The sequence below is a fragment of the Carlito syrichta genome, unplaced genomic scaffold, assembly GCF_000164805.1.
Source record: "Carlito syrichta isolate Samal-C Ts95f unplaced genomic scaffold, Tarsius_syrichta-2.0.1 Scaffold306175, whole genome shotgun sequence".
Taxonomy (NCBI): domain Eukaryota; kingdom Metazoa; phylum Chordata; class Mammalia; order Primates; family Tarsiidae; genus Carlito; species Carlito syrichta.
In genome coordinates, this window is record NW_007250271.1 from 221501 (window position 1) to 246570 (window position 25070).

Consider the following 25070-nt stretch of genomic DNA (forward strand, 5'->3'; position numbering starts at 1 on the left):
AGCCCGGCAAGGATTGCCTGTTCTTAATGGCAAAAGACTGAATGTTTTTCTCCTAAAATCAGGAACAAAGCTAAAATGTCCACTCTTTCTACTACTCAACATAGTACTGGAAGTTTTGGCCAGAGTAGTAAGGCAAGAAAATGAAATAGAAGGCGTAGAGATCAGAAAGGAAGAAATAAAACTGTTTGTAATTGCAGATGACATGCAGTCTATGTAGAAAAATCATAAGAAATCTACAAAACTCCTGGAACTAATAGATGAGTTTATTAAGGTTGCAGGAGACAAAATAAACATAAAAATCATTTGTCTTTCTGTATACTAACAATGAATATATGAAACTGAGACAAAAAACGCAATACCATTTACAGTTCTTCCAAAGAAATAGTTATAAATTTAACAAAAGGTGTTCAAATCTAATATGTTGAAAATTATAAAATACTGATGAAAGAAATCAAAGAAGACCTAAATAAACGGAAAGACATACATGTTCATGATCGGAAGACTCAACATAGTAAAGATGTCAATTCTCCCTAAATTGATACACAGGTCTGGCACAATTCCTATTGTTTGTAGATTTAGACAATGTTATTTTAATATTTATATGGAAAGACAAAGGAATTAGACTAGCTAAAATGGTTTTGAAAAGAAAGAATGAATTGGAAGCAATCAATGAACCTGATTACAAGATTTAAAATGTAGCTACAGTAATTAAGACTGTGATGTTGGCAGAGGTATTGACATGTAAATCAATGGAACACAGTATGGCATTCAGAAATAGTCCCACGTGAGTACAGCCACCTAATTTTTGATGAAGTTGCAAAAGTACTTTGTTGGAAGGATAATATTTTTTGATGGTATTAGATCAACTGGATATTTATAGGCAAACAAGTACCACATATCTATAGTAGTATCTAAAATATATGAAGAACTCTCAAAACTGAACATTGCAAAAACAATCAATCAAATTAGAAAATTGGCAAAAGACATAAAAAGACATTTTACTGAAGAAGATACATACTTGGTAGGTAAAGACATAAAAACATGTTCAAAATCATTAGCCATTAGAGAAATGCAAATTAAAACCACAATGAAGTATCACTATACAAGGAGGAACCAAAGGGGGAAAAAAACAATTATTTTTTGGAGGACGGGTCCTTATAGTACAGTTTTCTTGCTGGGTAAGTGTTCTACGAACCCATTGGCAACAATGTACCAGCTAGCATTGTTGCAAAAAGCTGCATTTGACTTCAGTGAATTTTGGGGGGAAGATTCTTTCACTGTGCTTGCTCATTTCATGATGGGTGATTTACGAGCACACCTGCCCATACCATGCTGAGTGTTCAGCAGTTTTTCACCAAAAATGACATGACCCCCTCCCCTCCCTATTCACGAGATCTCATCCTGAGCAACTTTTTTTTTTTTTTTTGCTTCGGCATATGAAAAACGTCCTCAAAGAGACACATTTTCCCATTGTGGAAGAGGTAAAACAAAAAATGGCAGAAGCACTAAATGGCATTAAAATTGATTAGTTCAGCTAGGTGCAGTGGCTCACACCTGTAATCCCAGCACTTTGGGAGGCTGAGGCGAGAGGACTGCCTTGAGCCCAGGGGTTTGAGACCAGCCCGGGCAACTTGGCGAGACCTCGTCTCTACAAAAAAATAAATTAGCTGGGCGTGGTGGCACATACCTTTGGTTCCAGCTACTTAGAAGGCTGAGGCTGAGGTCGAGGCTGCAGTGGCCATGAGTGTACCACTGCACTCCTACCTGGGCGACAGAATGAGACTCCAACTCAAAAAAAGAAAAACTGATGAGTTCAAAAACTGTTCTGAGCAGTGGAAAAAGTGGCTTGGTAGGTATATTGCATCAAACCGAGAGTACTTTGAAAGTAATTGAAATTTAGCCAGGCATAGTGGCTCACACCTATAATCCCAGCACTTGAGGAGGCCAAGGTAAGAGGACTGCTTGAGCCCATGGGTTCGAGACCAACCTGGGTAACTTGGCGAGACCTCATCTCTACAATAAATCAAAAAAATAAGCCGGGCATGATAGCGCATACCTATAGTTCCAACTACTTGGAAGGCCAAGGCAGAAGGATCGCCTAAGGCCAGCAGGTCGAGGCTGCAATGGCCGTGAGCAGCGTGCCACTGCACTCCAGCCTGGGCAACAGAATGAGACTCTGGCTCAAAAAAAAGAAAGAAAGAAAGTAATTGAAATTTAAACATGCAAGAATAAATACACAATTTTTTATAAATAAATTCTGGATTTTTTGGGTCCCCTTCATATATCTATCAAAATGGCTAAGATGAATAATAGTGATATAATCACATCCCAGAGAGGATGCAGAGAAACTGGATCATTCACATATTACTGTGGGAATGTAAAATAATATTGCCACTCTGGAAGATCATTTAATTTGTTTCTTTCAAAACTAAAAATAGACAACATACAACCCAGCACTTATACTCTTGGGCATTTATATCAGAGAAATGAAGACTTTTTTCATGCAAGAACTTGTCCACAAAGCAACTTTATCCTTAATAGGCATGTGCCACCATGCCCGTCTAATTTTTAAAAATTATTTTGTAGCCAGGCTTGGTGGCTCAGCCTGTAATCCCGCGCTTGGGAGGCTGAGGTGAGTGGAATGCCTGAGCCTACGGGTTCGAGACCTGCCTGGGCAACTTGGCGAGACCTCATCTCTACAATAAATCAAAAATGAGCCGGGCGTGGTAGCACATGCCTGTAATTCCGGCTACTTGGAAGGCTGAGGCAGAAGGATTGCCGGAGCCCAGCAGGTCGAGGCTGCGATGGCCGGGAGTGGCCACTGCACTCCAGTCTGGGCGACTGAGTGAGATTCCAACTCAAAAAAAAAAAGAAATGAGTTTCAAAGTAATTAAGAACTATGACATTGGGCCTTGACTTTTTTTTTAATCTGCAAAATGAGCATTATGTTTTGTGATAGTGTAGTCATAATAGTTCCCTTGCAGGATTTTTGTGAATAATAAGATTTTATATATATATATATACACACATATATATATATAGTACTTAACATATATCATGTACTTAGTAAATACTATTCCTGCTGCTACTGCTGCTAACAATAAAAATTATAGTGACAAAAAAATTAAAAGATGTTGAAATACATCAGATCTTGTCATTTGTAGCTAGCTGCAGAAATGCTCAGAGATCTTTAGCGTCTATTTTCCTCACTTTCTGTTTTCCAGTTCCTTCAGTGATCCTTAAAGAGTGGTCTGCCTATAAAGGAAAGTCACCTCAAACCCCTGAGCTGGTGTCTGCACTGACATTTCGGGAATGGACTTGCCCAAACCTCAAGAAGCTCTGGCTAGGAAAAGCAGTCGAGGACAAGAACAGAAGGATGCGGGCCTTCCTGGCCTGTATGAAGTCAGACACACCCAGTATGCTCAATCCAGCTAATGTCCCTACCCATCTGCTGCTTATGTGCTGTGTACTCCGGTAAGCCACGTGACAGGGAGTCATGACCAGTTCCTTTCTCTTACATTTTTGACATTTTTTTAAAACGTGTTTTAATGGTATTTCAGGGTGAGGAGATTTTTATTTTATGTTCGGCTTAGGCTTCAGAAATACTCAAAATGATTGTTAGGATAGTTTCCTCAGTTTATAATCCTTTGTCATCATCAGTCCATGCATAGTCCCTCTTTTATGTTCGATTTTACTTTACTTTTTGTCCCTTTTAGTCCTTATTCCTAATTCAGTTTCCTTCTTTTTTCCACCCATAATCATTCACTGTTGGGTATTTGATATATGTCCTTCCAAGCCATTTTTCACATATTTGTTTAGATATATGTATCCATGCCCAGTCTATAGTATTTATATGGGTAGGATTTTTTTCCATTTTTCACATGAAAGGTATTATGCTATATACAACTCATTCTGTTTCTTACTTTTTTTCTTTTTTTTAACTTTAACATTTTTTTAATTTTAAAATTGGGTACATTTCAGGGTTAGGTATACAAATATTCACTGTGCAGGTACCCTTGTTGATGAGGTGTGCCCCCCTTCCCTTCTTACTTTTTTTCATGTAGTACTACTTTGAGATCTACCCACATTCATATATGGCTTATTTCTCTTGATTGCTGGGTTATGTTTCATCAAATACTAATATCACAATTTTTTATTTATTGATTGATAGATAGTTGTTTCTAGTTCTTTGGTATTTCAAACAGTACTGTAGGGAATATATTCGTAGATGTCTCTGTCTCTTTGTATTCCTGTGTCAGTTTATCTGAAGTACAAAGGGGGACCCAAAAAACCCAGAATTTATTTATTTTAAAAATCGTGTATTTATTCTTACATGGTTAAACTTCAGTCACTTGCAAAGTACTGTCCGTTTGATGCAATACGTCTGTCGAGACACTTTTTCCACTGCTCAAAACAGCTTTTGAACTCATCCATTTTGATATCTTTTAGTGCTTCTACCGTTTTTTGTTTCACCTCTTTCTCATCAGCAAAACGTTTCCCTTTGAGGACTTTTTTCATCCATGGAAACAACAAAAACAAGTCACTTGGGGTGAGATCTGGTGAATAGCGAGGATGAGGCATGGGGGGTCATGCAGTTATGCCGTTTTTTGGTGAAAAACTGCTGAACATTCAGCATGGTGTGGGCAGGTGTACTCAGAAATCACCCATCATGAAATAAGCAAACACATTGAAATAATCTCCAAAACCAATTCACTGAAACCAAACGTAGCCTCTTACAACAATGCTAGCTGGTACACTGTTGCTGATGGGTTCCTACAACACTAACCTAGTGGGAGAAGTCCGTACTACAAGGGGGCCCACCTTCCAAAAAATAATTCTGTTTTTTTCATGTGTGTGTGTGTCCCCCATTGTATATACCCAGGAGTAGAATTCCTGGATTCTGTAAAATATGCATGTAGATTTTTCACTAAGTAGTACCAAATTGCTCTAGATTATAGCTGTACCAATTTATATTTCTATGAACAATACATAAATGTATTTTCTCATATTATTGCCAGTGCTAATATCATACAGCTTCTTAATTTTTGCCAATCCAGGCCAGGTGCAGTGGCTCACACCTGAAATCCCAGCACTTTGGGAGGCCAAGGCGAGAGGATTGCCTGAATCTAGGGGTCCAAAACCAGTCTGGGCAACTTGGTGAGACATCGTCTCACAATACATAAAAACATTAGCTAGGTGTAGTGACATGCACCTGTGGTTCCAGCTACTTGGAAGGCTGAGGTGGAAGGACCACCTGAGCCCAGCAGGTCGAGACTACGGTGGCCGTTTGCATGCCCACTGCACTCTAGTCTGGGCAACAGAGTAAGACTCCTCAAAAAAAAAAAAAAATTGCCAATCCAGTGGATTTCAATTAGAATCTTTTATTTTAATTTGCATTTCTTTGACTGCAGAGGAGGTTTATTTTTATGCTTATTAACCATGTGGGTTTTCTCATTCTCTGAAATGCTTATTCATTTATCTTGCACATTTTCTGTTAGATTACTTGTCTTCTTGTTGATTACAGAAGTTCTTGTCAGATTGTCTATGTGTGTATACAGACACATATAGTAGATATCTTTTCTGTATTTGAATGTTTGTGTATGCGTCTCTGTGTATAGCAAATATCTTTTCTAGTCAGTCACAATTTGTTTAAACTTTACAGACAGTATCCTTTGTTGAACAGAAATACTTCATTTTAACAATATTTTGACAATATTTATTCATAATATTTATGAACATTTAAGCTTATATTTTTATAGATTTATATACAAGCATCCTCGTATTGCATGGATATATTGTGTAATGGTAAAGTCTGAGTTTTTAGTATAGCCATCACCCCAGTAGTGTACATCGTGCCCATTAAATAATTTATCATGCCTCACCTCCTCTACCCCCCTTCCCCCCTCCTACCCTTCCAACTCTCAGTTTTCTTTTATTCCACTCTCTATGTTCATGTGAACCCATTATTTAGCTCCCACTTATGAGAACACACAGTATTTGACTTTGTTTCTGAGTTGTTTCACTTAAGATAATGGCCTCTAATTCCATCCTTGTTGCTGCAAAGAATATCATTATTTTTTATGGCTAAGTAGGGTTCCATTTGTGTGTGTGTGTGTGTGTGTGTGTGTGTGTGTGTGTGTGTGTGTGTGTGTGTGTGTGTTTTCTTTATCTAGTCATCCATTGATGAATACTTAGTTTAATTCCATATCTTTGCTATTGTGAATAGCGATAAACATACAGGTCAGGTATGTTTTTTATGTAATGGTTTATTTTCCTTTGGGTAGATACCCAGTAGTGGGATTGCTGGATCAAATGGTAGGTCTATCTTTGGTTGTTTGAGAAATCTCCATACTGTTTTCCATAGAGATCATACTAATTTACATTCCCACCAACAGTATATAAGTGTTCCCTTTTCTCTATCTGTTATTTTTATTTTTTTAATAATAGCCATTCTGAGTGGTGTGAGATGGTATTTCATTGTGGTTTTAATTTACTTTTTTCTGGTGATTAGTGATGTTGAACAGTTTTCATATGCTTGTTGGCCATGAGTATGTCTTCTTTTGAAAAATGTCTATTCTTGTGCTTTGCTGCTTCTTGTGTTTTGTTTGCATGTTTTGTTTTTTTTGGAGTCAGAGTCTCACTGTCACCCAGGCTGTAGTGGAGTGCAGTGGCATACTTACGGCCACTGCAGCCTCGACTTGCTGGGCTCAAGCGATTCTTCTGCCTCAGCCTCTCAAGCAGCTGGAACTACAGGCACACGCCACCATGCCCGGCTACTTTTTAAAATTTGTTGTAGAGACAAGGTCTCACCAAGTTGCCCAGGCTGGTCTTGAACCCTGGCAATCCTCTTACCTCAGCTTCCCAAAGTGCTGGGATTACAGGCATGAGCCACTGCGCCCAGCTTGCCTGCTTCTTAATGGGGTTATTTGCTTTCTTGTTGTAGTTGTTGAGTTTAAGTTCTTTGTAGATTCTGGATATTAATCCTTTGTCAGATGCCTAGTTTGCAAATATTTTCTCCCATTCTGCAGGTTGTCTGTTGCCTTTTGATTATTGCTTTTGCGGTGCAGAAGATTTCTTGTTTAAGTCCCATTTGTCTATTTTTATTTTTGGTGCATTTGCTTTTGAGGTCTGAATCATGAATTTTTTGCCTAAGCCAATGTCCAGAAGAGTTCTTCCTAGATTTTCTTCTAGTTCTTTTTTGTTTGTTTTATTTGTTTTTTTAGTGTCTCACTCTTTCGCCCAGGTTTGAGTGCAGTGGCATGATCACAACTACCACAGTCTCAACTTACTGGGCTCAGGCAATCCTTCTGCCACAGCCTTCCAAGTAGTTGGAACCACAGGTATGTGCCACCATGCCTGGCTAATATTTTGATTTATTGTAGAGATGAGGTCTTGCCATGTTGCTCAGGCTGGTCTCAAGTTTCTGGGCTGAGGTAATCCTCTGACTTCTGCCTCCCAAAGTGCTGGGATTACAGGAGTGAACCACTGCACCCAGCAGCAGGATTTTCATAGTTTAAGGTCTTATATTTAATACTCTAATCCCTCTTGAGTTGATGTTTATATATGGTGAGAGATAGGGGTCCAGTTTCATTCTTCTGCAGATGCTGCTTTAATTTTCCCAGCACCATTCATTGAAAAAGTGTTTCTCCCCCAGTGTGTGTTTTTGTTGATTTATAAAATTAATTCCTGACTGGGCTCGGTGGCTCAGCCTGTAATCCCAGTACTTTGGGAGGCCGAAGCGAGTGGATTGCCTGAACCCAGGGCTTCGAGACCAGCCCAGGCAACTTGGCAAGAACTCGTCTCTACAATAAATAAAAAATTATCCAGGCATGTTATTGCACGCCTGTAGTTCTGACTACTTGGAAGGCTAAGGTGGAAGGATCGCCAGAGTCCAGCAGGTTGACGCTGGGGTGGCTGTGAGCGTGCCACTGCACTCCAACCTGGGTGACAGAGCAACACTCTAACTCAAAACAGAAAAAAAAATTAATTCCTATGTATATATTGTGGTTATGGATGATATTCTATTTTCAAGTACACTTTCTCATTGGTTATTTGAAGTAAGTTTTTGTGCAAAGGGGAGGTTGAGCCCTACAAGTCACCAGAGTTGTAGAGCACTGAGCTTTGAAACCAGGCAGACTTTAGTTTGAATTCTGATTCTAGCATCTGTTTTCTCACTATAAATGGTTATAATTTTTACTTCTTAGACCTGTTCGAACATTGAGATAATGCATACAGAGGCCCTACCACATAACAGATGCTTAATATGTGTTACTTTTCTAATCACCTTAACATTAAGATTGGTGACTTACAGAGTTTTTCCAATAACAATAATGGATAAGGACTTATTCTTTCATTGTTCATATTAACTCCAAAATTGCACATTTTGTTTATATTTTTTTCTAAAATATATAGTAATAGCTCATTTTTCTATTTATTTGGTTTTCTAGGTTATATGGAATATATCTAGGAATGTAAAAATAACTAAAAATAGCTTGTAAGCAGCTATAATAACTATCACAAAGACTATATTCTAATAGTCTAATAGATTCTATATACTTACCCTTAAGATAATCTCTTAGCCTCCTGCTTAACCTAATTATTTTTAATTTCGACATATTTCTGACAGTTTAGTCATCTGATTTTCCAGTGAACAACAGATCAGAATCAGCAAATATTAAAGGAGGTGGGTGAGACAGGGAGTGGGAGCTACTCTTAGAACCAGCCCCAGTGACAGCAGTGGTGATAGCCTACTACCTAAATGCAGGGAAAAAGATAGCGAAATTGCTTTTCTAAAAGACTCTAAAAGGCAACATCTGGAGTCATTTAGTCTATGGTGAAATTGCCCTATATAAATCAGTAACACAGTGTTTATAAAATCATTAAGAAGAGGTACTATAATAGTACATATACATACCCGGCAGTGTGCAAAGTCAGCCCTATGTGTACAGTGCTTCAAATCTTCATAACGGTGCTAGAGAGTAGGTATTATTTATCTCTACTTATAGATGAGGAAATAGACTAAAAGAGCAGTGACTTGGAAAGATTACATAACTAGTAAGAGATAGAGAGATTGAACCCAAATCTCTCCAACTCCTAATTCCTGAATTTTTAAAAGAAGACAAAATGGTAGAAAAATGCAGTTTTAATTATTTGTATGAAATCAAATGGTTAGAAGTTTAAAATTAAAGTTTAAATGAAGATGAATTTATCCTAAATACTGCATTGCCCAGCAATATCAAGTGAACACTGGATAGGAACATGGAACAGTGTCCTAATTGAGTATTAGGAGTCTAAACTTCTCAATTTCTTCTATTAACTATAGGTAAAAGATTCTTCTCATGAAAGTAAAGTAATGCTGGGGAAGTTGTGGCTAAAGCTTATATTGGTGAAGCTCTTGGATAGGTGGATAGGTGTTCTAGAAAAATTGAGTCCTAGCCAGGCTTGGGTAGCTCAGTCTGTATCCCAGCACTTTGGGAGGCCAAGATGAGTAGATTGTCTGAACCCGTGGGTTTGAGAACAGCCTGGGCAACTTGACGAGACCTTGTCTCTACAATTAAAAAGAAAAAAGAAAGAAAAGAAAAATTGAGTCTTGTAGGAAAGACTGATATAGGTTAAGAAAGGCAAAAATCTTTGCACATATAATAGTCATCTCTGAGGAGAAAGGGATACTGAAGAACTCCATCAGGTTTCTGAATGTGGTGGGGCATGCACTAAGGCCTAGTCATTTCCAGTAAAATTTCATTCAAATCTCAATAGTAGAGTCTAGAGTTTAAAAAAAAAAGAAAGAAAATACTTGTACTAGAACCTAGAGTTCAAAAAAAGTAAAAACAAAAACAAAGACAAAAAAAGCTGAATAATTTTGGAGATGGAACATGAAGTTAGACAAGATTCCTCCTTTTAGTTTATGGGTTTATGGGTAAAGTTAAAGAGTCTTTCCTGAGAAACAAATCTATCTACTTTCAGCTGTAATAGGGTATTTGGGGTTCTGTGTGCCATTCTCATATATAAAGAATAAAGATATGTAAGAGCAAGTGTTCATTCACTTGATAGAATAATTCTAAAGTTCATAAGGAAAAACAAATAAACAAAAATAGCTTAGAATTTTTTTTAAAAGGACAAATAGGAGGTGCCTTGGCCCTATTAAATACCAAAATATTCGAGACCCGCCTGGGCAACTTGGCGAGCCCTCATCTCTACAATAAATCAGAAATTAGCCAGGCGTGGTAGCGCACGCCTGTAATTCCAGCTACTTGGAAGGCTGAGGCGGAAGTATCGCCGGAGCCCAGCAGGTCGAGGCTGCAGTGGCCGGGAGCGGCTACTGCACTCCAGTCTGGGCGACAGAGTGAGAGTCCAAACAAACAAAAAAAAAACCCAAAATGTATTATAACTCATATTAAAATAATGTGACACTGATGTAAAAATTGTAAGGTCATTGTTTTAGAGCAGATAACACTGAATAAGATTCTAGAAACATTAGAACTTGAAATATGCTAATGGATAATCACAAGTCAATGAGGAAGAGATGAATTCTTAAAATAATTATTGCTTGGAGAATTGGGTTAGTATTTGAAGAGAAAACATTATTTTTTTTTTTTTGAGTTGGAGTCTCACTCTGTCGCCCAGACTGGAGTGCAGTGGCCGCTCCCAGCTACCGCAGCCTCGACCTGCTGGGCTCCAGCAATCCTTCTGCCTCAGCCTTCCAAGTAGCTGGAACTACAGGCACGCGCTACCACGCCTGGCTGATTTTTTATTTATTGTAGAGATGAGGTCTTGCCAAGTTGCCCAGGTGGGTCATGAACAAAACATTCATTTAAAGCCATACCTCACATAAAGTCCAGATGGATTGATTACAGAGATAAATGTAAAACAAAAAAGATAAAAGAATAAAAATTAAGCAATACTTTAACCAACCTTGAGATAGAAAAGGAATTTTTTAAATGAAAACAAAGAAGCTTCAAGCGTGGGGTATTTTGAAAAACAACAGCTGGCCGGGCTTGGTGGCTCAGCCTGTAATCCTGCCCTTTGAGAGGCTAAGGTGAGTGAATTGCCTGAGCCCGAGGGTTCGAGACCCGCCTGGGCAACTTGGCGAGACCTCATCTCTACAATAAATAAAAAAACCAAATTAGCCGGGCGTGGTAGCGCGCGCCTGTAGTTCCCGCTACTTGGAAGGCTGAGGCGGAAGGATCACTGGAACCCAGCAGGTCGAGGCTGCGGTGGCCGGGAGCGGCCACTGCACTCCAGTCTTGGGTGATAGAGTGAGACTCCAACTCAAAAAAAAAAAGAAAAGAAAAGAAAAACAACAGCTGTCAGAGAAGGCAAATAAATACCTCAGTTGCCTGTGGCTGTAATACACCAAGCCAAAAATCTAACTGGGAGATTTGGGCAATAAGTTAACTATAAGGGTAGCTTATTGATAAGTTCTGATATATTCCTGGTGATCTGGAAGACTACATGCACACTCAAGAGAGGCATAGAGAGCCCCAGTTATATATTTGTACCTGGCTGAGCATGAAGCCTTGCACAAGGTGAAAATAAAAGGCAGGACAGACTTGTGAACTGCCTGAATTTTTAATTCATACCCTAACATACACCAGAACTCCTTGGAAATGATGAAAGCCTTATTGCTCAAGGTATTTAAACACAGCTTTGACCAACCAATCACTAGCTTACTAACAAGCTATGCTGATCTAAGGGAGACCGCCCTAGGAAGGTAGACATAAAAGTGGAAAGAATGGCCCAGCACAGTGGCTCACGTCTATAATCCCAGCATTTTGGTAGACAGAAGTGAGAAGATTGCCTGAACCCAGGGGTTCAAGACTAGCCTGGACAACTTGGCGAGACTTTGTCTCTGTAATAAATTTTTTAAAAAGTTAGCCGGGCATGGTGCCATGATCTTGTAGTTCCAGCTACCTGTAAGGCTGAGGTGGAAGGATTGCCTGAGCCCAGCAGGTCAAAGGTGTGGCCGTGAGTGTGCCACTGCACTACAGCCTGGGCGACAGAGTGAGACTCTGACTCAAAATAAGTAAATCAAAATCAAAATCAAAATGGAAATAACTTATTTGGAAAAGTTCATATTTTAAAAGTAAATAAATAGCCGGGCATGGTCACTCACACCTGTAATCCCAGCACTTTGGGAGGCCAAGGCAAGAGGATTGCTTGAGCCCAGGGGTTCAAGACCAGCCTGAACAACACGACAAAACCTCATCTCTACAAAAAATTAACAGAGAGAGTGGCATGCGCCTGCAGTCTCAGCTACTCAGGAAACTGAGGTGGAAGGACTGCCTGAGCCCAGGAAGTTGAGGATGCAGTGAGCCGTGATGGTGTCACTGCACTCCAGCCTAGGCAACAGAGTGAGACTCTGACTCAAAAAAAAAAAAAGAAATTAAGAAAAGAAAAAATAATTAAAGGAAAGTGTGATAACAGTGATTCCTCAGAGTGAGACTCTGACTCAAAAAAAAAAAAGAAATTAAGAAAAGAAAAAATAATTAAAGGAAAGTGTGATAACAGTGATTCCTCAAATAGAGAATAGCAACAAAGAAAATAAATTACAAAAAAGAAACCAAATAGATATTCTGGAGTTGAAAAATATAATAAATGAAAAATTAACTTGAAGGGCTGAACAGCAGATCTGAGATGCGTTAAAAAAATATAGTGAACTTGAAGATAGATCAATAGAGATTATCTAGTCTGAAGAACAGAATGAACAAAACTGAAAAGTGTAAGAGAGCTTAGGATAACCTTGAGCATACCAACATATGCATAAGAAGACTCCCAGGAGAGAGGAAGACAATTAGAAAAATATGTTTGATGAGATCTACACATCTAAGAAGATCAACATTCTTAAGTAGTATAAACTCAAAAGATTCACACCTAGGCACTGTTAAAAAACAAAGACAATCTTGAAAGCAGCGAGAGAAAAAACAAGAGAACCACAAGATGATGATCCCAGCTCTTTGGAGGCTGAGGTGAGAGGATTGCCTGAGCTCAGGGGTTCAAGACCAGCCTGGGCAACTTGATGAGCCCTTGACTCTGCAATAAATAAAAAAATAAGCCAGGTATGGCAGCACACTTCTGTAGTTCCAGCTACTTGGAAGGCTGAGGCTGAAGGATCGCCTGAGCCCAGCAAGTCGAGGCTGTGGTGGAGGTGAGCGTGCCACTGCTCTCCAGCCTGGGCAACAGAGTGAGATTCTGACTCAAAAAAAAGCAAAACAAAAAAATAGTTTAAAAAATGTAAGGAACCCATTTCCATCAATGTAGTATATACATAAAATGAAATCTTATTTAGCCTTAAAAAGGGGGGAAATTCTGGTACATGCTACAACAGGGTTGAACCTAGCCAAGAGGATCACCCTCTGAACCCATAGTCGTAGGGCAGAAGCTCTAATCCAGGGGCAGAGGCCAAGAATACTCAGGGACCCAATTGTGCCTACCCCAGCTAATGTGTAGAGAAGAGTTTCCACACTGGAAGGTGCCTTGTCTCCTCCTTCCCCCCATTCTTAATGCTTAATGTATAGCTGGGGTGTTACTTGTCACTCTGGGGAAAGCAGCCCCAGCTATGGTGAAACCATCAAGTTCTTCTCAGGGAGGAAAGCAGACCATAAGGACAAGGAGCTCCACTCTTCTGCCTGAAGGGACTGACTTTATTTAGAACAAAGCATGGAAAACTCTGTTTAAGAGTATTTGAAAACAATAGAGATCTTGATGATGAGCAATTAAGTGAGGAGTGGTAGCTCCAATTATATAAGCAAAATGCAGAGCATCCAAAACTTTTATAGAGAGAACCAGGGAAAGAAAACAGTCAAGCAGAGCCCTCCTGAAATCACAGTCAACTCAGAATCAAGTACATGGACTAGATGGCACCCACTCAGAAGCAACAGAACAGGACATGGGGCTAACTTTAAAGCATTCCTCAAGTCAGGGGTGTCCAGCCCCGGACCATGGACCAGTGGCCTGTTAGGAACTGGGCGGCATAGCAGGAGGTGAGTGGCAGGCAGTAGGTGAGTGGCAGGCAGTAGATGAGTGAGCAAAGCATCAGCTGTGTTAACAGCTGTTCCACATCACTCATATTACCTCCTGAGTTCCGTCAGCATGGGCATTAGATTCTCATAGGAGCATGAACCCTATTGTGAACCGTGCATGTGAGGGATTTAGGTTGCGCACTTTTGTTTTTTCTTTTTTGAGTTGGAGTCTCATTCTTTCGCCCAGGCTCTAGTGAAGTGGCATGCTCACAGCCACTGCAGCCTCCACCTGCTGGACTCAGGCGATCCTTCAGCCTCAGCCTTTCAAGTAGCTGGGACCACAAGCACGCGCCACCATGCCAAAAGCTAATTTTTAAAAAATTTATTGTAGAGATGAAGTCTCGCCAAGTTACCCAGGCTGGTCTCAAACCCGTGGGCCCAGGCAATCCTCTCACGTCGGCTTCCCAAAGTGTTGGGATTATAGGCATGAGCTACTGCACCTGGCCGGTTACGCACTCTTTATGAGAATGTAATGTCTGGGGATCTGAGGTGGAGCTGAGGTGGTGATGCTAGTGCTGTCTCCCATCCACCCCCAGATGGGACTGTCTAGTTGTAGGAAAACAAGCTCAGAGTTCCCATTGATTCTGCATTATGGTGAGTTGTATAATTATTTCATTATATATTACAATGTAATAATAATAGAAATAAAGTACACAATAAATGTAATGTGCTTGAATCATCCTGAAATCATCCCCCCACCTCCTGGGTCTGTGAAAAAATTGTCTTCCATGAAACTGGTCCCTGATGCTAAAAAGCTTGGGGACCACTACCTCAAGCCACATACAAACCCATCAACAAAGGAAAGATGCCTCACTGGCACAAGGAGTTGAAACAGCACGTCTGACCAAATATTGAAAATAAGCTATTTTCACACATTGGCAACTCCTAGGAAGCCAGACTTAAAACTAAAATCAAATGTATCATTCCAGTCTGGAAGATTGTGTGAATGTCCAAGGCTATACCTTCTTAGTAGCAATCAAAGAAAGATCCTCCAAGGTACTGCTCCCTCACTGAATATAGGACTAAAAAAATGTAAACTCCCTGAACTATGATAGAGCCTTACTTCATACATATATTCAATGGTAAAGGGAAAAAATCTAACTGACTGAGAGGATATAAGCATGACCATTGACCAATTAGTAGCTTATCCTGACCCAGAGGTGACACCTCAGCAGGGACATCAGAGGCCACACCCTGCATGGGAGATAGACTTCACAGAATTAGCACAGCCAAGTCACTAAATAACTATACAAGAGATCAACCAAACAACATTGACCAGCCCTGGGCTAGAGGATTGCTACAATATATTATATAAAATGTATAAGAAACATGAATGTGTGACTCATACACAATAAATAAAGCAGGCAATTGAAGGGGCCCAGATGGTAAGCTTAGCAGACAAAGACTTCGTAGCATTGTTATAAGTATGTTCAAAGAACCAAATGAAGCCATGCATAATAAATGAAGGCATGATGACAATATCTCATCAACTAGAGAATATCAACAAAGGGACACTATTAAAAAGAACCAAATGGATGTTTTGGAGGTGAAAAGTACAATAACTAAAATGAAAAACTTACTAGAGAAGATCAACAGTAGGTTTGAGCTGGCAGAAGAAAGAAGTAGCAATCTTGAAGATAGATCAATAGGGATTATGTGATGCGAAGAACAAAGAGAGAAAAATGAACAGAGCCTAAGAGAAATGGTTGGCACCATTAAGTGCACTAACATACATGTAATAGTACCAGAAAGAAAGGAGAGAAAAGGGAACAGAAAATGAACTATTTTTAAAGTAAGGGCTAAAAACTTCCCAAATTTGATGAAAAATATTAATCTGTATGTCCAAGAAGCTCAATACACTCCAAGTAGGATAAATGCAAACAGAACCACACCAGACATATCATAGCACAAATAATGAAAGCCAAAGACAAAAAGTGCTTAAGTGCTGTAACAGAAAAACTACTCATCATGCACAGGAGAACCACAAATATTAGACTTATTATCAGAAACAACGGAAGATAGAAGGCAGTGGGACAATATATTCAGTGTGTTGAAATATGATTATCAACTGTGAGTCTTGTATTCAGTAAAACTACATTTTAAAAATGACATTTCAAGATAAAGAGAAACTGAATTTGTTGTTAACAGATCTTTATACAAAAAACTACAGGAAGTTTTACAGGCTGAAAGCAAGTGACAGCAGACAGTAATTCAAATCCATGTAAAAACAAAGAATGCCAGTAAAGGTAATTATGTAGGACATTTATAAATGACAGTATAATTGTGTATTTCTTCTCCTTTTTTCTCTTTTTAAAAAAGCAATTGCAGCTGGGCTCGGTGGCTCAGCCTGTAATCCCAGCACTTTGGGAAGCCAAGGCGAATGGATTGCCTGATCCCGCAGGTTTGAGGCCAGCCCGAGCAACTTGGCAAGACTTTGTCTCTACAATAAATCAAAAAAATTTGCCAGGTATGGTAGTGGGCATCTGAAGTTCCAGCTACTTGGAAGGCTGAGGCAGAAGGATCACTAGAGCCCAGCAGATCTACGCTGGGGTGGCCATGAGTGTGCCACTGCACTCCAGCCTGGGCGAAAGAGTGAGACTCCAACGCAAAAAAAAAAAAAACAAAAAAAAAAAACACAGTTGCATAAAACAATACATAAATAATTGTACTGTTGAGCTTATCGCATATAGAAATGTAATATATTTGATGATATCAGCAAAAAGAAAGTAGACAGGAAAAAGATGTGTTAGAGTAAGAAAATGACACCAGATGGTAAATTCACAATAAGAAATGAAGAGATAGCCGGGCTCAGTGGTTCAGCCTGTAATCCCGTGCCTTTGGGAGGCTGAGGTGAGTGGACTGCCTGAGCCCACGGGTTCGAGACCCGCCTGGCAACTTGGCGAGACCTCATCTCTACAATAAATCAAAATGAGCCAGGTGTGGTAGTGCACACCTGTAGTTCCAGCTACTCAGAAGGCTGAGGCAGAAGGATCGCCGGAGCCCAGCAGGTCGAGGCTGTGGTGGCCGGGAGCGGCCACTGCACTCCAGTCTGGGTGACAGAGTGAGACTCCAACTCAAAAAAGATAAATGAAGAGAACCAGAAATAATTACAATAATAAAACAAAAGCTATAAATATATGCTTTCAATCCTTTATTCTCTGCTTTAAAAGACATAAGATTACATAAGATAATAATTGTAACAATATTTTGTTGGGTTTGTGTAGGCATAATATGTACAGCAGTAATATCACAAAAAAGAGGAGAAGGAATGGAGCTATATAGGAATAAAGTTTTGATATTTCACTGGATAAAGTTAGTATATATCTGAAGCAGATACTGATAAGTTAATATGTATATTATACACCTTAGAGAAAATAACTCAAAATTTTAATTTAAAAAATTATTAAAGGCTTCCAGGCACAGTGGCTCATGCCTGTAATCCCAGCACTTTGGGAGGCCAAAGTGAAAGAATTGCCTGAGTCCAGGGATTTGAGACCAACCTGGGCAACACAGCAGCAATTCTTCTCTACAATATATCAAAAAATTAGATGGGCATGGTGGCTCATGCCTATAGTCCCAGCCACTTGGAAGGCTGAGGCAAAAGTATTGCCTCAGCCCAGCAGGTCAAGGCTGTGGTGGCCATGAGCATGCCACTGCATTCCAACCTGGGTGACAGAGTGAGACTCTGACTCAAAAAATAATAGATACGTAGATAGATAGATAAATATTAAAAGAATTCAAATGTTACACTAGAAAAACATCCACCTAAAACAAAACAGTAAAAAGAGAAGTAACAAAGGACATATGAAACATAAAATTCAAAATGGCAGATACTAATCTATCATATTAATAATACCATTAAAGGTATAAGTAAGACACAAACCTTATTGATGTCCATGCAGTGATAACTCTGCAGGCTTGTAGAAAACAAGAGCTGTGGAAGTTTAGCAGTCTCCACTCAGATTTCAGAGGACAACTTTGAAAGCCTAAGGGCCCAGGTAGAGACTTGTTGCAGGGCCAGAGCCACTGCAGAGAGCCCTCACTATAGCAACACCCAGCAGGAATGTGGAGTTGGAGCTGTCACAGAGACCCCGATAAGGGCAGGTCCTATTGGAGCCATGGGAGCAAGATCACCACAGAGGGTTCCCACTAGGGTAATGCCTAGTGGAACCATGGAACTGGGACTGCCACCAGGACCCCAGAACTATAGAATCACTGCCTACCTGGGAAAACTTCAAGCACCACATTCCAGCCAGTTTCAATAGCCACATGGGCTGCATCCAGCAAAGTAGTAAGGGCAGTGCTGCCTGAGGCCTTGGGGGCTCAACCCCTACCCCCTTATGTTCAGGAGGCTGCACTTGGGGTCAGCTTCCAGCTCTTAAGATGTAATGCCTGCCCTGCTGGGTTTCAGCCTTACTCAAGACTTGTTACTCCTTTCTTCTTGCCTATTTCTCCTTTTAGAATGGGAATGTGTACCCTATACTTGTCCCACTGTTGTGTCTTGGAAACAAGTAACTTGTTTTGATTTCACAGGGTCACAGATGAGACTTTGGACTTTGGGTTTTTTGGATAAATTCTTTTCTTTATATATAACCCAGTTTCAGGAATTGTTATAAGCAATAAAAAACAAAGTAGTACAGACTCAGAATAACAATGTTGAAAAAGAACAAAATTCAGCTGGGCTTGGTGGGTCAGCCTGTAATCCCGTGCCTTTGGGAGGCTGAGGTGAGCAGATTGCCTGAGCCCGTGGGTTCGAGACCCACTTGGGCAATTTGGTGAGACCTCATCTCTACAATAAATCAAAAAATTAGCCGGGCATGGTAGCGCGCGCCTGTAGTTCCAGTTACTTGGAAGGCTGAGGCGGAAGGATCGCCGGAGCCCAGCAGGTGGAGGCTGCGGTGGCCGGGAGCGGCCACTGCACTCCAGTCTGGGCGACAGAGTGAGACTCCAACTCAAAAAAAAAAAGAACAAAATTATAGATTCACACTGTACAGTTTCAAAATTTACTGCAAAGCTAAAGTTATTAAATACTAGAATAAAAATAGACATATAAATTAATGGAATATAGTTGAGTGTCCAGAAATAAATGCTGCTATTTATGTCAAATTGATTTTTGACAAGGATACCAAGACAATTCAGTGCAGGAAAGACAGGCTTTACAACAGATGGTTCTGGGACAACTGGATAAAAGGATGAAGATAAACCTCTGTCTCACATCATACACAAAAATTAACTTAAATGTAAAAGCAAAACCTATAAAATTCTTAGAAGACAACAGGTATAACTCTTCATAACCACAGATTAGGCAGTGGTTCCTTTGATAAGATGCCAGAAGCATAAGTGACAAAAGAAAGACTAGATAGGTTAGACTACATCAAAATTTAAAGTTTGTGTGTTGGAAACAATGCCACCAAAAAAAGTGAAAACAATCTAAAAAGTAGGAGAAAATTTTTGCAAATCATATATCTGATAAGGACCTAGTATCCAGAATATATTAATATAAAGGATTCTGGCTGGACAAAGAGAAAGAGAAATCTCTTTCAAAAGAAAGATTATCAGATTAGATAAAAAGCATGAATATGCTGTCTACAAGAGATATATTTTAGACACAAAAACAGTTGAAAGAAAAAGAATTGAAAAAATATAGCATGTAAATAATAACCATCTAAAAATTATAGGCCGAACTCAACAACTCAGCCTGTAATCCCAGCAATTTGGGGGCTGAGGCGAGTAGATTGCCTGAGCCCGCAGGTTCGAGACCAACCCGGACAACTTGGTGAGCCCTCATCTCTACAATAAATCAAAAAATTAGCCAGGCATGGTAGTGTGCGCCTGTAATTCCAGCAACTTGGAAGGCTGAGGCAGGAGGATTGCCAGAGTCCAGCAGGTCGACACTGAGTAGCCGTGAGTGTGCTACTGTATTCCAGCCTGGGCGATGGAGTAAGGCTGCAACTCAAAAAAAAAAAAAAATTGTAATTGTTGTACTAATATCAGACAAAATAAACTTTAATGTCATTGTAGACAAGTAACATTTTATGGTGATAGAAGAGTCAATATATCAGGAAGATAATAATTATAAACATATGCATCTCTAATGACAGTAATTGTTATTTAATTGGAATGATAATGAAGGACAATGAGTTAAATGATGAATTTAGTCTCTTTACACTATACACAGATATTACCCCAAATGAATCACAAACCAAATGTAATAGTTAAAAGTATAAAATTGGCTGGGCACAGTGGCTCAAGTCTATAATCCCAGCACTTTGAGAGGTCAAGGTGAGAGGTTTGCCTGAGCCCACGGGTTCGAGAACAACCTGGGAGACATAGTGAGACCTTGTCTCTACAATAAATCAAAAAATTAGCTGTAGTTGCAGCTATTTGGAAGGCTGAGGTGGAAGGATCGCCTGAGCCCAGCAGGTTGAGTCTGTGGTGGCTGTGAGTGTGCCACTGTACTCCAGCCTGGGCGACAGAGTGAGACCGACTCAAAAACAAACAAAAAACAACAAAAAAACTATAAAACTTAGAAAGAAAACAGTGGCTGGGTACAGTGGCTCATGCCTATAATTAATGTCAGTACTTTGGGAGGCCGAGAGGATTGCTTGAACCCAGGAGTTTAAGACCACCAGCCTGGGCAACATAGCAAGACTTTGTCTCTACAAAAATTTTAAAAATTAGCCAGGCGTGGTGGCATGCAACTGTAGTCTCAGCTACTCGGGAGGCTGAGATGGATCACTTAAGCCCAGAAGTCAAGGTTACTGTGAGCAGTAAGTGTGCCACTGCACTCCAGGCTAGGTGACAGAGTAAGAACCCAACTCAAAAAAGAAGACAAAAACATAGGAGAAAATTTTCGTGATTTTGGATTGGGCAAAGATTTCTTAAACACAACAGCGAAAGCATACTCCACTAAATGTACACACACACACACATATATGATTTGATCAAAATACAGAATTTGCTCGCATTTCAAAATCCATCATTAGGAAACTAAAAAAGGCCAGATGCAGTGGCTCATACCTGTAATGCCAGCACTTTGGGAAGCTGAAGTAGGAGGACTGCATGAGTCCAGAAGTTTGAGACGACCCTGGGCAACATAGACCTCATGTCTACAAAAAAAATTTTTTTTAAGTAGCTGAGCATGATGGTGTGTGCCTGTAGTCCCAGCTACTCAGGAGGCTGAGGTGGGAGGATCACCTGAGTCTAGGAGTTTGTGCCACTGCACTCCAGTCTGGGTGACAGTGTGAGACCCCTGACAAATAAAAAGAAGAAGGAAAGGGAAAAGAAAAAACTGAAAAAGACAAGCCACAGACTGGAAGAACATTTACAAATCATATATCTGATGAAGGACTTGTATCCAGAAAATATAAAAAACTCTTACAGCTCAATAGTAAGAAAACAACCCAATTAAAAAATGAGTAGGCCAGGTGTAGTGGCTCATGCCTATAATCTCAGCACTTTGGGAGGCCAAGGTGAGAGGATTGCCTGAGTCCATGGGTTTGAGACCAGCCTGAGCAACTTGGCAAGACGTCTTCTCTACAATAAATCAAAATATTAGCTGGACATGGTGGCACGTGCTTGTAATTCCAGCTACTTGGAAGGCTGAGGTGGAAAGATCACCTGAGTCCAGCAGAGTTGAGGCTGCGGTGGCCGTGAGCATGCCACTGCACTCCAGCCTGGGCAACAGAGTGAGACTGACTCAAAAAAAAATGAGTAAAAGATATGAATAGATATTTCACCAAGGAAGATATAGGATTGGAGCATAAACACATGAAAAGATTCTCAACTTCAGTAACCGTTAGATGCAAATTTAAACCACAATGAGATACCACTTCACTCAGCTAGAATTATTATAATAAAAATGTAAGACAATAAATGTTGGTGAGGATGTTGAAGAATTAGAATTCCTTCATATATTGCTGGTGGGAGCTTAAAGTGTTATAGTTACTTTGGAGATTAGTTTGACATTTTCTTAAAAGATTAAGCATAGGCCGGGCTCGATAGCTCGGCCTGTAATTCCAGCACTTTGGGAGGACGAGGTAAGTGAATTGCCTTGAGTCTGCAGGTTCAAGACCAGCTCAGGCAACTTGGTGAGACCTCGTCTCTACAATAAATAAAAAATTAGCCAGAAAAAAAAAAATTAGCCGGGCATGGTAGTGCACACCTGTAGTTCCAGCTACTTGGAAGGCTGAGACAGAAGGATCGCTGGAACCCAGCAGGTTGAGGCTGTGGTGGCCGGGAGCGTGCCACTGCACTCCAGTCTGGGTGACAGAGTAAGACTCCAACTCAAAAAATTTAAAAAAACGATTAAGCATAAATGTATCATATGACTAATTTCACTTCTAGGTGTCTATCCAAGAAAATGGAAAATATATGTCCACACAATGAGTTGTGCATGAATATTCATAGAGGTATTATTCATAATAGCCAAAAAGTAGAAATAACCGAAATATCTAGCAACTCGTAAATGTATAAACATGATGTAGTATGTCATCAATGGACTATTATTCAGCAATAAGGTCAAACCACTGATATAGTCTGAATCATTAATCAGCCTCAAAATCGTTATGCTAAATGTTGATGAAAGAAATCAAAGAAGGCCTAAATAAGTGGATTTAATTTATGGACTAGAAGATTTACTATAGTAAAGATGTAATTTCTCCCAAAATTGATCTACAGGTTTAATGCAAGTTTTGCATTAGATTAGTTAGATTTGGCACAGGCTCTAACAGTTACTAAAACAATGCTGGAAAAAAAAGAAAAAAGTAGAAGGCTCACTCTACCCAATATTGAAGCTTACTATGTAGCTAAAGTACTCAAGACAGTAGGGTATTTGCTAAAGAATATAGATTGGTGGAACAAAACAAAGAACCCAGAAATGGAACTACACAAATATGTTCAACTGGTTTTTACAAAGTTTCAGGAACAACTCATTGGAGAAAGAATAGCCTTTTCAACAAATGGTGCTGAAGCAATAGGATATCTATAGGCAAAAAAAAAAAAAAAAAGTGAGCCTCAACCTAAACCTCAGATCCTATACAAATATTAGCTCAAAACACAAAATTACAACTTTTACAGGGGAATTTGATAGAGTGGGACTCATTAGAATTAAAAATGTTTGTCCCTTGACAACATTTTGAAAACCCATACAAAGAAGATGAAAAAACAAGCTACAAACTGAGGGAAATGTCTATAAACCATATTTGGAACTCTTAAAACCCAAGAGTAAGAAAAAATACAATCCAGTTAGAAAACAGGCAAAAAGCCGGGCTCGGTGGCTCAGCCTGTAATCCCGTGCTTTGGGAGGCTGAGGTGAGTGGATTGCCTGAGCCCGCGGGTTCGAGACCCGCCTGGGGAGCTTGGCGAGACCTCATCTCTACAATAAACCAAAAATTAGCCAGGTGTGGTAGCGCGTGCCTGTAGTTCCAGCTACTTGGAAGGCTGAGGCGGAAGGATCGCAGGAGCCCGGCAGGTCAAGGCTATGGTGGCTGGGAGCGGCCACTGCACTCCAGTCTGGGCAACAGAGTGAGACTCCAACTCAAAAAAAAAAAAAGAAAACAGGCAAAAGACAAGAACAAATCTTTCACTGAAGAAAATACATAATAGCAGAGAAACACATGAAAAGATATTGAACATCATTAATTATTAGGAAGTGCAAATTGAAATCACAAAGACATTACTACATGCCTATTAGAATGGCTAACATAAGAAATAATGATAGCTGGGCTCGGTGGCTCAGCTTGTAATCCCATGCTTTGGGAGGCTGAGGTGAGTGGATTGCTTGAGCCCGCAGGTTCGAGACCTGCCTGGGCAATTTGGCGAGACCTCATCTCTACAATAAATCAAAAAATCAGCCGGACGTGGTAGCATGCGCCTGTAGTTCCAGCTACTCGGAAGGCTAAGGCAGAAGGATCGCTGGAGCCCAGCAGGTCGAGGCTGCGGGGGCCAGGAGCGGCCACTGCACTCCAGTCTGGTCGACAGAGTGAGACTCCAACTCAAAAAAAAAAAAAAAAGGTAATTTGAGGGATCCTTGTGGTGATGGGTGAAAGAAGTTCGGCGCCAGTAATGACTCCACACCCGGCCAGGACCAAGAGATTTATTAAAGTGGCTGTTACAGAGGGGATCTGTAACGGGAAAAAAGAATAAGAGAGAGAGTAAGTGGGAGAGAGGCGGGGAGAGAGCTGCAGAGAGGGAGTGAGCGACAGAGAGAGAGAGAGCAAGAGAGACAGAGAGAAAAAGAGAGACCGAGAGAGAGTTGTAGGGAGAGGGCTGTATTTATCAGCCTGACAGGGACCGGAAGGGGCCGTGCTATGCTCCTATTGGAGGAGCTGCATGGGAGTAGGGTGGGGCCAATGCCGTGTTATGGTCCTATTGGACGCATAACAAAACTGGGTACTGATTGGAGGCTTGCAGGTTTGAAATTGGCGCACAGGGCGGTGCCTTTGGGAAGGTTTGAAATTGGCACACGCGGTGAATTGTGCTCGCGGAGGCCGGACCGAGGGCCTTTGTTCAAAGTGCGGTGTGTCGGCGCCATTTTGGGAGCCGCCCCTCTGGTCGCTTCCTGCACCCTTCAATGGGACTGTTCTATATCTTGACTGAATCAATGTCGATATCTGGTAGTGATACTGTGCTACAACTGTGCAAGATATTACCATTAGGAAAACTTGCTAAGGTTTTCAAGAAATCTTTTACTTCTTACAATTATATGAGTCTAAAATAATATCAAAATTTAAAGTGTAATTAAAACAAAAATTAGCACATAGGGTTGGAGTGGAAAGCAATACAAAAATTATGCTAAGGAAAGAGGCAGGGCCGGGCTCAGTGGCTCAGCCTGTAATCCCGTGCCTTTGGGAGGCCGAGGTGAGTGAATTAATTGCCTGAGCCCGCAGGTTCAAGACTCGCCCGGGCAACTTGGCGAGACCTCATCTCTACAATAAATCAAAAACTAGCTGGGTGTGGTAGCGCGCGCCTGTAGTTCCAGCAACTTGGAAGGCTGAGGCAGAAGGATCACCGGAGCCCAGCGGGTCGAGGCTGCGGTGGCCAGGAGGGGCA

The 25070-nt window shown here is 40.5% G+C and overlaps 1 protein-coding gene across 2 annotated transcripts in view; it reads left to right on the forward strand.

Moving 5' to 3' along the window:
- FAM120C (family with sequence similarity 120C) overlaps window positions 1-25070 on the forward strand; it is a 112983-nt gene that overhangs the window by 62363 nt on the left and 25550 nt on the right. For both annotated transcript variants that reach the window (XM_008062955.2, XM_021714957.1), the window contains exon 10: window positions 3225-3474. In XM_008062955.2, the coding sequence (XP_008061146.1) occupies window positions 3225-3474 (250 nt within the window). The remainder of the gene's footprint in view (window positions 1-3224; window positions 3475-25070) is intronic.